Source organism: Mauremys reevesii, linkage group 10 (genome assembly GCF_016161935.1).
Source record: "Mauremys reevesii isolate NIE-2019 linkage group 10, ASM1616193v1, whole genome shotgun sequence".
NCBI lineage: Eukaryota > Metazoa > Chordata > Testudines > Geoemydidae > Mauremys > Mauremys reevesii.
Genome location: NC_052632.1, coordinates 23,198,181 through 23,214,417, shown reverse-complemented (window position 1 = coordinate 23,214,417; position 16,237 = coordinate 23,198,181). Strand labels below are relative to the sequence as shown.

The following is a 16,237-nucleotide window of genomic DNA, read 5'->3' as shown; positions in this document are numbered from 1 at the left end:
TAATACTGCAGCAGGTGCCCACTGCCTCTAAAAACCAGGCTACAGATATTGAAAGCTGGCTACCCCAACAATTAGGCCCCCCAAAATAGAGGCCATTTTGAACATTTGGACCTATGTGAACAATTCAGTGTCTGACACAGAACTGAAGCTAATGAATTCCTGGTTGCCTGTCCTATGCTCAGTCCATTAGAGTGCACCTCTTAGCGTGTAATTTGCCTGCCCTGGGGCGACAACAAAAGAAAATATTTTCTTTTAGTCACACAACTGAGTGAATCACTGACACAAACTGCATTGAACAAGTGAAGAACAGCATGAGTACTGTCTTGATCTACAATATGGAGCTAGGAACTATGGCCATGTAAGAATCAAGGGAGTCTGAGCAAGAGGGCCAATACCAGGCTTATGAACCACAGTGGGGCCTTCTGCTGGACCTGAGCAAAGGTTGAAGGGTCTTTAAGGGAGGGGGAATCAGGAGCAAATCTGAGAAAATCCTCTCCTGAAGGGGAAAAATGATCCTTACAACAGAGAAAGAGACAAACATCATCTTTATTTTCAATTTAAATCATTAATGTTGTCAATAGCAACAATATTACTACTGCAATGAGCCGTGACCTTCCATGGCCATAGCTGCTTTTTCTTGGGGATGCGTATGTTGTAGCAGTAAGTATTCAGAGCAGAGCCTCATGCTGAAGGTGCTGTGAGATGACGATAGATGGAGAGTTCATGCCTGGTGTGGCTTGGATGCAGAAGGGATATTTGATGCTATTTTTGAATATCTATAGTGCCTTGAATCCCTGAGGATCCAAAGCTCTTTACAGAATACATGCATATCACACACAGCGCTATTAACTGCAGCCTCTTCAATCACACAGGGTGGCAGCCAACTGGCACACTGCATACTGCACAATTATGGGAGAAGGAAAGTGAGCAGAGTCATTGGGGTCTTGTGGGAACCACCATGGTACATTTAATGGCCACACCCAGCAGAGAGCACAGTAGGGTTTGTTGTGGTTCCTTCCTGAGTTTCCACCACTTTTAACTGCATGGTACTGTTCAGCTTCCTTGGGAAAATGAAGTTACAAGTTAGCACTGCTGGAATTTGAACGGGTGCTTTCTGGGAGGTGAAAGTATCCCACACTTTAAGCTTCTGGACTTGATTCTGGGGGTTGGCTGAGCTGCGCTTGGCACAGGGCCCAAAGATGAGGGAAGGCAAAGGTGGTTTTATGACACCTGTGTGGCTTTTTAGTTCTGGGGCTACTTAAGAGACAATTGAGTTTCCATCAGAAAATGGAGCAGCCTTAGGATTGCTCTAACTTACGCCCAGCTAGCAATGGCCTCAAAGAACTGTTCTGGCAGCTAGCAATAGATGGAGCATAGAGACACTCTGGCTATGTCTCTTTAACCTGGCCACCCTCCTGTAGTGAGGATTGTGGAGTCTCAAATGGTTACATACAGTCCCTACTGATGCACTGCATCATCAACCAAAGGATTTCTTTTATATACAGGGAAATCCTGCCTGGCTGTATCGGTCAGGTTTCCGACCCCTGATAGAGCGGGGAAAAGGGGCCATATTGGGATAGAGAATTCAGCACTAACAAGATTATAGGGGTTGGTGGACATATTACTATAACTTCTGTCAACTCTACTCTGTTATTTGTTTGTTTTGTTCATTTTAAATAGTGGTGATTTTGGTAGCTTTGATGATAACTATTTTAATTGGTTTCCCTGCCCAACTACTCTTACCCAAACATAGACTCATAGAATCGTAGGACTGGAAGGGACCTCAAATGATCTTCAGTTCAGTCCCCTCCAGGCAAGACTAAGTATTATCTAGAGTCTAGATTCTTGACAGGTGTTTGTCTAACCCGCTCTTAAAAATCTCCAGTGACGAAGATTCCACAACCTCCCTAGGCAATTTATTCCAGTGCTTAACATATTTTACAATTCTGTAGTGTCAGGATGATATTATTTACAACTTTTATCACACTGCAGTTGTGCATGGCACATTATAGGGAAGTAAAAAGATAGGCTCCTGCCCCAAGGGGTTTACAATCTATGGCCCTGATCCTACAAACATGTGCACAGCTTTATGTAAGTGAGGTAATCCCATTGATTAGTCTCCAGTGTCTGGAGGAGTAGAGCCTAATACGAGGGTGAAGGGATGGAACAGAATAGGAATACCATGGGCCAATGAGAGGTACTTTTAGGGTACGTCTTCACTAGCACCGTTAACTACACAACGTTAATGGCAGGGCTTTAACGTGGCTGTGTAGCCATGGCATCAGTGCTGAGAGAGAGCAATCCTGGTGCTGTAAAAAAACCCACCCCCACAAGGGGAGTAGCTACCAGCTCTGGTGCCCTGTCTACACTGCCACTTTACAGCGCTGAAACTTGCAGTGCTCAGGGGTGTGTTTTTTCACACCCCTCAGCAAGAAAGTTGCAGAGCTGTAAAGTGGCAGTGTAGACAAGGCCTAAGTTATGTATGTATTTTATTAGTGCCTTCCCCTTCTTGGGTGGGGCGGGGGGTTGGCTTTTAATCTGTGTCCTGGTTCCATAGCTCACGTCATTCTCTTTCTTTTGGTCTGCATACACTTGTTTCAATAGCAAAAGAAAACACTATAAACTCCCACTCCATTACTTTGTGATAAGTTCAAGACCAAAATCATACATATAAGCACTTGTCACCTGTTGTGGGGAAATTTTGAGCAATATTTGTTTTCAATAAATATTCCTTCCAGTGCTTTGGCAGCCACCCCACTGCTGGTCATGTGGTCAGATTCAGATCAAGACCGTGTCATGCAACAAGCTGAATTTACCAACTGACCTTCAGCTCCCTCACTCCACTGTGATGTGCTGCTTTCCGTTCCGCTAAGTAAAAGTCACAAACAGACACTAGGTGAAAAGTGATTTTTTTTTTCACTCTCACAAAAACAATAAAAAGGTTTGGATTTTTTTTCTGTGAGAAATATTTTTGCTCATCTCCACTGTAAACTGAATTGTTTATCTTATTGACTCCATATCATTCTGAGCTGGATTTTAGTGAATATGACAATTTATCTATATCAGTGGATTTTTTTTTCAGTATTGATATCTTAAATACTCTTATAAGAATCTGAATTCCTGTTTTAAAAGCCCTAAATCTCAAGAAGACTCTGCCTTGCAGTGGAAAATTTCTGGCCGCTCAGAAATGTGCCTTGTTGCATTGCTGCTGTGTATTTGAAGACTCAGAGCTCTATCTGCAACACAAAGGCAGGCAGACTTAACATCTTTATTGCCTTTTTACAACACCTTATGATGCTGTTTTCTACCTCTAATATCCAATGCAAAATGCTTGCAAAGTGAATCCCTTTTGCTATTCAGATGATATAACCATTCTGCACCTTGATTAAATCAAATGTAATGTTGCATTTACTGTAGAGCTGGGATTTTTTTTAAATCACCGTGTAAATTATTTTCTTTGCCTATGCTTTTATTGCACTAGATGACAAAAGGTTTTATTTCCTTTTACTTTGTCCTATCTCTCATCAAAAAGGTTGCTTCATACAATAAGCTGAATTTTATACCAAATGCAGAAATTCACATTTCTAGTCTGCCCCGTGTGTAAGATTAAAAAGGCAAGAGGATATGGGTACACCTGTCCTTTTTGGGGGTGGACTGTTATGAATTTCCTCCTTGGCATGCACGCTCTTGGATTCACATGAGAGGCAGTCAGAGGCTTTTAAAGGAAGAAAATCTCAGGACAGTGTACAAAATCAGAGCCAGGGTCGTGACCTTGACTATTGATCCAGCCTCTCTAATTTCCACAGCTTGCTGAGGCTTGTTCTTCCAACCTGCTGGTGTACATTAGAGCAGAAATCCATAACATGGCCATGTTCATCCAAGCACAGGAAGAAACTAAATTAAATGTTAAAAAACAATCTGAGGCTAGAGTTGGAGACAATTCATCATGATCCTAGACGTCAGGCAGGTAGGATGACCAAGAGTTCCTCAGCCAATAGACCCCAAACAGAATATGGAAGAACTGCATTGCCTCATTTGTCAGGTACTGAGCAGTTAGTCTGGAAACCACTGGAAAAAAAAGTCCAGTGAAGGTCAGCTTTTTAATTCCCACCTAAACATAAATATTTGTCCTTTAAAAATGTGATCTTTGAATCTGGAGGGAATAAAAATTCATCTGACGTTAATAAATTAGTAGGCCAAATTTGGAGAAAATAAAAGTTGACATGAGAAAAACATCCTCCAGGCTGGACTGGAGTTCCAAATTGAGTTCCTCTCAGAACTCTGGAGCACAATTTTAGGTGACAGATTTTCAGCCTACTTTGGAGCAACTTGTTAAACTCAGCAGTTACTTTTTGAAAGTGCAAAAGAGTTAACCTTTCTTCTTGGTGAAAGGGGTTTAAATGTACACGATATTTGAGGCACAGAATAAACCCAGCATATTAAATAGGATAGCGCTTCTTAAGTCTTGTTGAACAATTCAGAACCTGCCCTTTACTGCTTCTCATGTTGATCTCATTTGTACTGGACACATCCGAACTGGAGGATGCCTCTCAAATGGCAGTTTGCTCCACTGAGAACTACAAAACATACATTCCTTGAAAGCACTGTGTAAATACTGTGATTGAAAATAGTCAGAAACCATAGTGCAGTACGCACAGCAGTTTTTCTGAACAGCAACAAAACAAATGAGCTGACTGGTGAAACAAGGTATTTCCCAGGTTTGCAAACATGAGTTACATTTACTGGTGTGGCTGGAGTTTATTCTTCTGAAAATATTGGTAAGCAGGTACCTGGGTCTATTGCCCTTTAATGTTATTCACTAAGTTATGTGATATTATTTGTGTGCTCTCAGCATGTGCTGTTATACTTCATCGTGCTGAATGCCAGTCCTATGGAACATAATAAGACATAACACAGTTTGACAAGCTAATATTTAAAGAAGACATCTTATCTCTCTGGTATCTAAATATCAAAGGGCTCCCATACAGACACTGACAGCTTCTTAATGGGTATCTGAGGAATGTAGTGAACCCAAGCTTTCTTGGTACGCACAGGAGTTGAATTCACATTTAAAAAAAAACAGTTTATGAACTGCCATTTTAATAGCAGTATTTTGATCAGTAATTTTTATGTATAGGGAATATAAGGATATTGGTGAAATTCACCCTCTACACCATCTGTTCCTTGATCTCAAATGTTCAGCCATTTCACAGCCAGGGAATATATTCCCAGCCACCATGCTTTGGAATAAGACTCTTGAAATTGTCTGTTTGGCAAAGACATTAAGGATCTGGCAACATTTTTAAGAATCGGGGTGTGACAGGATTCCCCCGGGGTGCAGCTTGGGACTGTGGGACTGCTGTGCCCCCTTAATTTCTCCAGCCTGGGTTGTCTCTCACAACACCTTGCTAGTGACCAGCAGCAAACCCCTCCAGGTGCTGTTATCACTCAGCACAACTGCCTGTGGAGCCCCACACCCAGCTATATTGCATGAATGCTCCCAGAACCACTCATGAATCACCCAGAGAAAGGCACCAGAGCCAAATCGCCCCAGCTCTCAGCACTGTACCTCAGGAGTATACTATCTTGCACTGCTCAAGATGGGCAGTGCAATTTATTAATTGGTTCACCACTTCAACAATGGAAAGTGGACATACACCAGCCTTTGTCAAACCTGAGCAGATTTGCCCCACACCTCATACAAACTATAAAAGGTAGATTTTAAGTGATATTAAGTGATAGGCAAAAAGACAGAGTTAGTTACCAAAATAAAATAAAATATAAGCACGCGCTCTAAACTCTCAACCCTATTAGACTGGGCAGCAACTAGATTAAGCAGTTTTTCTCACCCCACTGGATATTGCAGTCCTTAATATACAGGTTTGTTCCTTAAACCTGGGCCAATCTCCTCTGTTAAAGTCTTGTCTTCTTCACAGTGTCTTGGTTGCTTGCAGCGTGGGTAGGGGCAGGAGAAGGGCCCAATATGTGTCCACTCTGTCTATGTGCTTGGAAAACACAAGTTCAGGCACGTCTCGGGGCATTGCTGAGTCTCTCCAAGCAAGGTTAAGCAATTCCCCTGGTGTGGCCTCATGCAGGGGAGTCATTGCATTGTAGCTCCCTTGCTGGACAGTGGTTGTTGGGTTGATTGATACCCCACCCGGGTGTTGGCTACTTTCCTTGCTGTTGCCTCTGGGGAACTAATATCTGACTGATTCCCTAACTTAAAGCATGTTTTAGTGACCGCCATACAACACAATTCTCATAACTTTACATGCACTAATATACACATATATGAGTAGAGAAATGACTTTCAGCAGGTCATAACTTTTCCCCTGAACCTTATAAGGCACGCTTTATATGTAAGATCACGATTATATAAAAATGAGGAATATGGGGGTTAAGGATGTTCCCTCAAAATATAGAATGTCACAAGGGGATTGCCCAATGGCTACATGTAAGATTTGTGCAGCATGCTGTACTCTGGGTATCTGCCTGGCTTCTACAGAAGGGACTATGTTTTAGTGTTGTTATTGCCTGTTGTGTGTGTATATATGCTCTATACATAGGTACAACAAACAAGAGTCCCTGCCCAGGAGGATTTAGAATCTAAGGCCAACATTTACTAAAGTGGTATCTAATTCTAAGTGCCTCCGTTTTGGAGTGCTCAAATTGAGACACCATCGGCATGATTTTCAGAAATGCCAAACACCCATAATTCCACTGGAAATGAAAGGGAGTTATGGGCACTCCACACTTCTGAACAGCAGGCCCAAAATATTTCAAGCTGGGCCCTCAAAAATGGAGGCATCCCAAATCAGAAACTATTTTTGGAAAATGTGGCTTTTTTTTTTTTTTTTTAACCTCTGAGTGGTATATTGAAACTATTTATAGCTTGTAAATCAATTTGGAAGAAAGCAGGAGAAAAGGAACTTAAATACCAGTAAAATATAATTGTCATTGATTTCATGCAGTGTCTGATCATGTGCTAAAAATACAGGGGCAAATGTATTCCTGTCATGTCTGCACATTGTGTCACACCTAAATCGGCTCCCATTGAAGTCAATGAGATTTTTGCAATTGACTTTAGTGAGAGACGAACTGGGACCTTAGTGGGATTTCCCTGGCCTAGGAATTTCATAAATACCTCTGATTTTGAGGGAATGAATTGCTTGTGTGTCAATCTCTGTCCTTGTATCTATCAAATGTTAATTTCTTAACTCATTTAAACTGCTTATACTGGTAGAGTATTTAAATGCACAAGAATGTGTGTATGCTGTAGATAATGTGTGTCCATGTATAAAATATATGTGTGTATATATTTATATGCATGTCTATATAAAATTCATATGTACGTGTCTACACGCTCTAGAGAAAAACGTATTTTGCAACTGTTCTGTAATCTCGATAAGTACAATGTATGCTACTTAAATAATGAAGATAGCTCCAAAGACATAACAAGCAGGGCTAGATCATTGGTCTGACCAAGGCACCCTAACCGTGTTAGCCGAAGGGCTCTAAATTTACATTACCAAAGCACAGGATGCTCTGCCAGTCCCTCCCTTGTCCCCTTCTGCCTTGGCCAATCTGCTGGCCCACCCAGGAAAGCCCTCTGCCCCTGATGGGGCTGGCATAGAGCTAGCTACACCAGCTTTACACCATGCAGGGACTCCCCTATGCCAGGGGAATCCCTATATGTCCTTCCAGGCAGCTCTGTGTCCCCTTTGTGCCAAAAGAACAACCTGTAAGATTTTTTTTGTATCGACAGGAACTAGTTCTCCAAGTGCTTTGAATAACTGCACACAGTAAAGCCAAGAGAGCTCTTTTGAAAACAGATGGTCGTTTTCTTTCTTACGATGTTGAAAAATAAGAAGTTAAACCTTTTTAAAAGACTGGTGCGATACCCTTAAAATGGGGAGAATGCACTGAGAAGAGCCTCGGAGTGTGCCTGGGACTGCAGGTTCTGCTTTGGGGGCATTAGCGTATTGTTGGAAAGATCTTTGCCCTCCACAGAGTTTCCTTGATGTTAAAGCACATTGAGTTAAAAAAGAGAGAATGAAAGATCCTGATGAGATATTGCAGCTGTTTTCCATTAAAGAGTGAGGGGCCAGAGACTGTGTGAGCTTTCAGTCAGAGAAATGCAAAGTGCGGAGCTATGTCAGATACTGAGGTTTTTATTCCCTATGTTGGAGCCACTTTACTTCTGTTCCATTCAAACACCTAGAGGGCCAGGAGTGTTTAGTGGTGAAAATGGATGACTGTGACCTTTAACCTCTCCTGTGAAAGTCAAAAATCAAATTTTATATTTGCTGACTGGCACATCTGCTACCGATCAACAGTATGGTTTTCCCCAGCTAAAATAGGAGATCTCCTGGCTTGGTGTTCCTTGCTGCTTACCTGCCTCCCCCACATTTACACACACCCTGGAGTAAGAGGGAGTGAAAGTCTCTCTTCTACCTTCTGTGAGGGAATGGAGCAATGAGGGCCATAGTCAGCTAGAGCCCTCCAGTCTTGGAAGAAGAGAGTGACGTTTCTATGCCAGTCATAGTTCCCTTTCGTACCCCCTCCTCCAGGAGAATTTTGTGTGTCCCTCTGGGGACAGGAAAGGGATAGGCCCTTTATTCCTTTTACTTGCAATGTCTTCAACATCTTCTTCCCCCTATCTTTGAAGGATGGCCAGCTGGACTATTCCCCCAGTGCTGCAGGGGAAGATCGCTTCCCTGGCACCCAATCCATGGGGTGCACTGCCTTTTCACCCAGCTGGTGTAGCAACAGGCCTGGAAACAGTCTTGCTCCAACTGCTGCTGCTCTAACTTTAACTGTGGAGCTAATGGCTGCCACAGAGAGTACGGGGCTATTGGGTGGGGTTTCCACCACAGGCAGGGATGCTCCTGCACTTTCCGTGCACATACATACATAAAGGCCAAGCGCACTCTCATTGTTAAAAATGAAAATGAATAATTTCACAGAGTGGTAAATGAAGAGTCATTGACACATAATTGAGTGTGTATTGTTGCTGTTATTACCAAGTATTTGATACACTTTAAATCCGGTGTGAATGAGCCACCCTGCTCACAATTCAGTGCTCTCTGGCTGAGGGTCCCAAACTCCTTCTCCTGCCTGGGGATTCCCTTTATGCCTGACTTAAAAGTAACAAAGCATGGAGTAGAGGGATGTATGTGTATAGGCCTTTGTTGTTTTTACCCTGTGGGCTACACGTTATGTACTATTGGATGAATGAATAATGCTTTGGATTGAAAAAAACAAAACAAAACTGTTTTTGAGTCACTTTAATCAGCTGCTGTCACAAGTCCTTGGAGAAGAGAGGCTTACAGGTGCCAAATACTGTTGGGCCTGTTGTGTTAACACATTAGGGGGACTGCCACTTAGAGAACCTGTGAAAGCGTGGTTGGGCTGTGGGCCAGCATTTCACCCTTGAGAGAGGTGCAAAGGTGCACCTGTCACCTGTGGGGTGCACTTTAGACCCCTCTCACTCCCTCTTAAGTGCTGCTCTCCCTGTAAGTGTGACAGGTACCCTGATCTTCCTCCACCTTTGTCTACTTCAGTCATAAGCTTCTGAGACGGGATTGTGTCTCTATTTGCTTTTGGAAAGCACTTGGAGCACTTTGGGTGTAACTGAAATCTAAACACTATCACTAATAAAATAATTTGCACCTCTCTGCCAGCTCTTAGCCAGTTTCAAGAGGGACTTGAATATTCATGGTAATTTTTTTGTCCCTGGATAGTTTATTTGGCTATGACTGACTGTATTCAAAGAAAAATGATAAAAAGATGCTGTAGCTCACGAAAGCTTATGCTGTAATAAATTTGTTAGTCTCTAAGGTGCCACAAGTACTCCTGTTTTATCAAAACATCTATTACACCCTCTCTGTTAAAACAGGCAGACAAAGCGTAGATTTAAGTTCAGATTGTGCCCTGTCCAGGGCCGGCACCAGCCCAGCAAGCAGATGCTTGGGGCAGCCAATGGTGAGGGGTGGCATGTCCGGGTCTTCAGCGGCAATTCGGCAGCGGGTCCCATACTCTGGGTACGTCCACACTACCTGACGGATTGGCGGGTAGCGATCGATCTATCGGGGATCGATTTATCGCATCTCATCTAGATGCAATAAACCGATCCCTGAATGCTCTGCCATCGACTCTGGAACTCCACCAGGGCAAGAGATGGAAGCAGAGTCGACAGGGGAGCCGCGGCCGTCAATCCCGTGCCATGAGGATGGGAGGTAAGTAGAAATAAGATACGTTGACTTCACCTACACTATTCTCATAGCTGAAGTTGTGTATCTTACATAGATTCTCCCCCCCACCATGTAGACCAGGCCTCCTCTTGGAGCAAAGGACCAGCCCCCAAATTGCCGCCGAAGACTGAGGCTAGGTCTACACTGGGGAGGGAGTCGACCTAAGATACGCAACTTCAGCTACGTGAATAGTGTAGCTGAAGTCAGCGTATCTTAGGTTGATTTACCTGGCTGTGAAGACAGTGACAAGTCAGCTGGTGCCGCTCCCCCCGTCGACTCCACTTCCGCCTTTCAGGCACGGTGGAGTTCCGGAGTCGACAGCAGAGTATTGGGGATCGATTTTATCGTGTCTACACTAGACGCAATAAATCAATCCCCAATAGATCGATCACTACCCGCAGATCTGGTGGGTAGTGTAGACATACCCTGAAGCGGCGGCGGTAGAACTGCAGATTGCGATCATGGCTTTTTTTTTTTTTTTCCTGCTTGGGGCAGCAAAAACCCTGGAGCCGGCACTGTCCCTGTCCCTAAGCTAAAGTGTATACTTGCCATCCCTTTACTAAGGGAGCACAAAGACTGACTCCCCTCTATATCTCAGAGGTGCAAACTATCCCCAAAGGAGGAAGAGCCAGGCAGAAGAAGGCAGAGCCATGGGTCCCACTAGCCCATGCTGGCTTGGTTTGTAGGCCCCTACAAAAGGGATAGTGGAGTGTATGCACACTTCATGCTGGGTATCTCTTGAGCCTTTATCCCACCCATAGACCCCAGCCAGAATGCACAATCTGGCCATTAGTCAATATGCATTACTCCTACAGTACCTCATACTGTGACACCTTCTCCCAGATACCTGAACAGCCCAGTCATATCACACCTTTCAATTGCAAATGCCTGACTAACCAGCTAACAAGGCTATGTACACTTCACCCACTTGATTGGAATGTAAATCGGGATGGTGGCATCTAACCCTTTTGGGGTTAGTCAAACTTTAACTTACTGAGTTTCACTGAAAGAACAAAGTTTTCCTAGAATAAAGTGACTGGATTTGTGTCCAACCAACTAGGTTGAAAAGTTCAAATAACATTTAGCCATATTGTTGGGCATCTGACTCTGCTCCTGTGGCTTTTGATGTCTTTACATTCCATTGAGGGTATCTGACTTTAGAAAAGTCTGGAACATTCTTCCCAGGTGCTGGAGGTGGCTTAAGCAGACTCACTGATATTTGCTAATAAAAAGTAATGTACTGACTATCTTTTGCTTGGTGTTAATAGGTCGAGAAGCGCACTGTAATAACTTGTGCATTACTGGTTTACTAGCAATGAGGGAATTATCAGGGTTTTGTGGGTGCCAAAAGAGTATGTCATTGAACAGTGTGTTAGTGCTCATGGTTTAAGTCAGAGTAAAGGAGAGCTTTTCTGAGGTAGAAACTCAGAGTTTGCTGATTTTTGCTGCTTTCTAGAGTTTTACAAAATTAGACATAAGTAGAGATGGGCTTGAGCTATAACATTTAATTCAGCTCTGGATCAGAGACTTGCTCACAGTTTGAGGGTGTTTGGAACTGTGGTTTTGGATCAGTCCAATATAGGCAGAGACACAATTATGAAATTTGGCCAGATCTGGATCTTGGTCCAAACTTTCCCATTGTTTGGGGAATATTCAGATTGGTGAGTTTGGCTTGGGCACATTTCTAGTCATAATGATACTTATATGAAAGTCTTTGTGACGCACTCTAAACTTGACATTTATTATAGGGTTAGGTTCACAAAGATCAGTACCCATCTCACATGATAGGCCAGTATGCACTGACTCTAGTGGCTACTGTTACAGTAATGCTGGTTTTCCTTTTTGATGAAAGGATTATATAAATGTACTCAACATACTTTGCAAAGTGGTCTAGACCTTATGAGCCAAACTCAGCATTGGTGTCATTCCAGTAAAGTCAGTGGGATTGTCTTGCTTCCTTTAGGGCTGAATTTGGCCCTGTATGAAAGAATTGTTTCATTCAGAGCTGAAATAAGCAAATAATATGTGAACGGTAAATACAGGTCATTTGTATAGTAGGTGTGAACTGAGCTCTCGGTACTTAGTCCCCCTCACCCCCTTGTTGCGCAATATAAAAACTTCTGCATGTCTCCACTATGTAGCTATATAGGTTTCTCTGGACAGGAATGCAATAAAAACTGGGCCAAGGTTTTCTTGAAGTTGTGCATAATTTTTACACTCCACTATCATTAGCATCTAAAGAACAGGTGCTAAAATAGTTCAGTGGTCTGGTAGTTACAGAGGAGATCTATAGGGAATTTTTAATTTGTAATTCTTCTTTTATTTAGGCTTGTCCTTTTGACACACCTCTACCTTGTGATTCCATTGTGCTCAAGCCTACATTAACTGTTTCAAATAGCTCTGTGTAGTTTCCTTCTTCAGCTATCAGGGAAGTGCGTATCTAATAATTAATCTAGTTTAAGTCCTAGTATTTATTTCCTGCCCCCAAAGAGGCATCAGGATTTAAGAGAGCTGAGTTGCCAGCAGAACAGGATTAAGACAGGAGGACCTTGTTCCACTATGGGTTAGTAGAAAATCTCTTTATGGCCCGTAACCAAGTAGAGTTCAATATATTTTGTAGTGAAAAAACATACCATCCAAAGCAACATTGGAATCTCCATTTATAGTATTTTGATTGTCTTCTTTAAGACATCACAAGGGATTAAAGGGACCATAACAGATAAATGCAGTCTTTAAAGCCACTCATGCATTCTTAATGGATAGCCTGTTAATTTGAGGTCTAGGTCATGAATTTGAATGCTATCCACTAAACATCTCTTTGGCAAGGAAAGCCAGTTTTCCCTCAGGGTAAATTGTAATTCATTAATTGTAATTAAATTAAACATATGTGACAAACTAGAAATCCCAATATGCATTCTGTGAGGGGGAGCTAACCAGTCCCAATCTGAACTCTGACACTTCTTTTTTGTGCAAGTGGATTTGAAAAGAAAAATGTGACTCCATTACTTGTAAGAATGGCTGTGTTGGATAAAGATAAGTAATAGATATTGTGCCCTATTAAATCTTTCTCCATATTTGTCTTTCATTGGAGTCCTATTTATAAGTAAAACCTACATTTAAAATGGTTGATCTATCACTTTGGAACCTGAGCAAATAATAATTAAAATAATAATGTTCTAGATCTGTTTTGTCATCTGTAAATCAACCCTGTGAAGACTCAGCAAAGTCTCAATCTGTATCTGTTTATAATAGAGATTAAACTATTTTAACAGCAGTGGCCTTTGTGCTTGTAGCCCTGGTGTAATCCATCCTGCAGTCCTAAGTTAAATCAGTTTGGTTGTCAAAGCTGAGTCCCAAGTGGGCAATGGTCCACATCACAAAACTATCACATAATTGCCACAATTTGGCATGTTTGGCAGCTCCTATTTAGAAAAGGACTAGGACTGAACTAGTACACTGAAGTGTTACATCATCACAGCTCCTAGAGACAGAGAAACAGGATCTAGCATGAGAAAGAAGAAACTTCTATTGTTTTGTATTTTTTTAACAATGAGGAAAGAGAACCCACTTTTTTGTTTAGGAGGCTTGCAGGCATCTACCTGCATAGGCGGTGAGTTATATGGGTCCATGGTGCCCGTGCTCCACCAATATTCAGGAACATGGGCCCAGCTCCATCAATGTTTGGGCTTATGTTTTCAGAGCTGTCCCATCCATAGGATATACCGGGGCAACCACCCCGGGCCCTGTGCTTTGGGGCACTCTGCACTTCAGGAGGATGCGGGGTCCAGGGCGGCCTGGGAGGTTAATGGGGGGCCTGGCACCGACAGCAGCAAGCGACCCGGTCCCAGCCCGCCCCGCTCCACCTCTTCCCACTCCTGCTCCACCACCACGCCCCCTCCACACCCCCATTCCACCCTTTCCCCCAAGCCCACGCCCCACTTCTTTACGGATTCCCCCCCCTCCCCCAAGTGATGCCAGGAGCCAGCGGGGTGGGGTGGGGTGGAGTGGAGTGGAGCCAGGTCACTTGTTGCTGCTGGCGCCAGGAACCCTGCTAGCCCCCCAGATTGCCCTGTAACTCGCAACCCCTTGAAGCATGGAGGCCCCCCAAAGTGTGGGGCCCGGGGTGGTTGCCCCGGTCCGTCCTATGGACAGGACAACTCTGCTTGGACCCATTCTGGGCACCACCAAAAATTATATAAACCTGCCGCCTATATCTACCTGCCATTCTTTTGCACATCCAAATTACCTTGAAAGTAGGTGTTTGATTTTGTTTCAGGATGTTGAAGGGGAAAAAAATCAGATTTTTTTAGCTTTTCAGATCTTAAAAATCACAGATAGACACTAGGAGACAAATCTCTGTAGAACCATTTCTACAAGAAAGACTGAAAGTGCAGTTATGTGGCTAACTTGAAAACTGGGATGTTTGAAGATTTATATACACTGGTATTATTTGTTCAGCTGAGATATAGGTTTACAGAACTTCAGATACGTGTTCTGTGCAGGCTTATAACGTCAACCCTGCTGGGACCACATGTCTATTTAAACACACATTTCTATGTGTTCTTAAACACAACTGCCTGTAGCAAGAAAACATTGTGACTAACTCAGCGCCAAATATTCAAGAGGAGGAGCCCCATATAAAGTACAGTGCTCAGCTCTGAACCTTTTCAGAACACATTCAGATACAGTTAACTAGTTTCCTGGGGAAAAGTGGGGGAAGATACATCTCAGCCTTTCCATGTTCAAGAGGGGCTTATTAATGAGCATTGTAAATATTTTATATTTTGCCTGTGTTGCAGGTTGGTGAGCTCAGTGTGAAAACTGGTCTACAAGTGGCTGTTTTAATTAATGCTTCTTTCAGAGCTCTGAATCTTCAACCCAACTACCCCAGGAGCAATACACTAGTAGTATTAGGGAGAGCAGTGACTCAGAAGCTACAAAGAAGATGTACCATTTCCAGAGTTACTGATTCAGATGGACAGGTGAACCTGCTGACTGCCCACAACACAAGTTAAAAATTGAAGTTATTGATAAATGTATAACAGCTCTTTATGAGAGGGGAGAGACACAGTCACTTGAGGCTTTGCATCTCATGAATTATGGACCCTGTTCTCTCACTATAATTCCATATGCTATGAAATGCATGATAGTGTGCAGTTTGATATGAGAGCAGGAGAAATATAAATTCACAAATGGTGGAGCAAAGTGGAGAGGGGGAAGAGGGTAGATTATCTTCTCTTCCCAATTCTCTTCCCTCAACCAAAGGGAAGAAAGGGTTAGAAAGATGGTCTGTGAGCAGACCACAAGACTAGGACTCAGGAGACATGGAGTTAAGTCCTACCTTCAACACACAATACATGGGTGATCTTAGGCAAGTCATTTAATCTATCCTGGACCTCAGTTTCCATCTGTAAAATGGGGTTATACTTTCCTGCCTCACCAGGTTGAATTGACTCTAGAATCCATTAATGACTATGAGGTAGGCAGATACTACTGTACCAACGGTTATATAAGTCGATAGATACACGTAATCACTTTTATGGGGTGGGATAGGTTTGTCTTTCCTCCCTTTTTTTGTGGTCACTAATTATGCTTTTGTGACAGTGTTTATGAGTTAACCCAATAGTCTCCCTATTTATAACTTCTGTTTTCTTTTTCTTTTTTCCACAGAGCCTTTTATCTCAAAGTACTTCCTGAGCATTACCTAACTAAACTTCATAACAGCCCCTTTTATTGAAGAGTAAGTTGAGGCTCATTACTTGCCCAGTATCAGTAGTGATGGGTAAATTGGCTCAATGGTGATGAGTATATTGCTGGGTAAACTGAGGCTCAGTGCTTGCCCAGGATCAATGGCAAGCCAATGACAGTGCCACAAATGGATTTAGTTCCGAACCCTGGTACTTTGCTCTAATCACTAGACTACACTGCTTACTTTGATCTTTGATTTTGAAAAGTGCCTACTTTGTAGGGGAAGACAAAAGCAA

The 16,237-nt window shown here is 42.8% G+C and overlaps 1 protein-coding gene across 1 annotated transcript in view; it reads left to right on the top strand.

Moving 5' to 3' along the window:
- The window catches only part of WDR72 (WD repeat domain 72), a 246,248-nt gene extending 230,243 nt beyond the window's left edge, over positions 1–16,005 (top strand). Inside the window, exon 19 of the mRNA XM_039493451.1 lies at positions 15,924–16,005. Within this exon, the coding sequence (XP_039349385.1) occupies positions 15,924–15,961 (38 nt within the window). The 3' untranslated portion in view covers positions 15,962–16,005. The remainder of the gene's footprint in view (positions 1–15,923) is intronic.
- Positions 16,006–16,237: the final 232 nt, after the last annotated feature.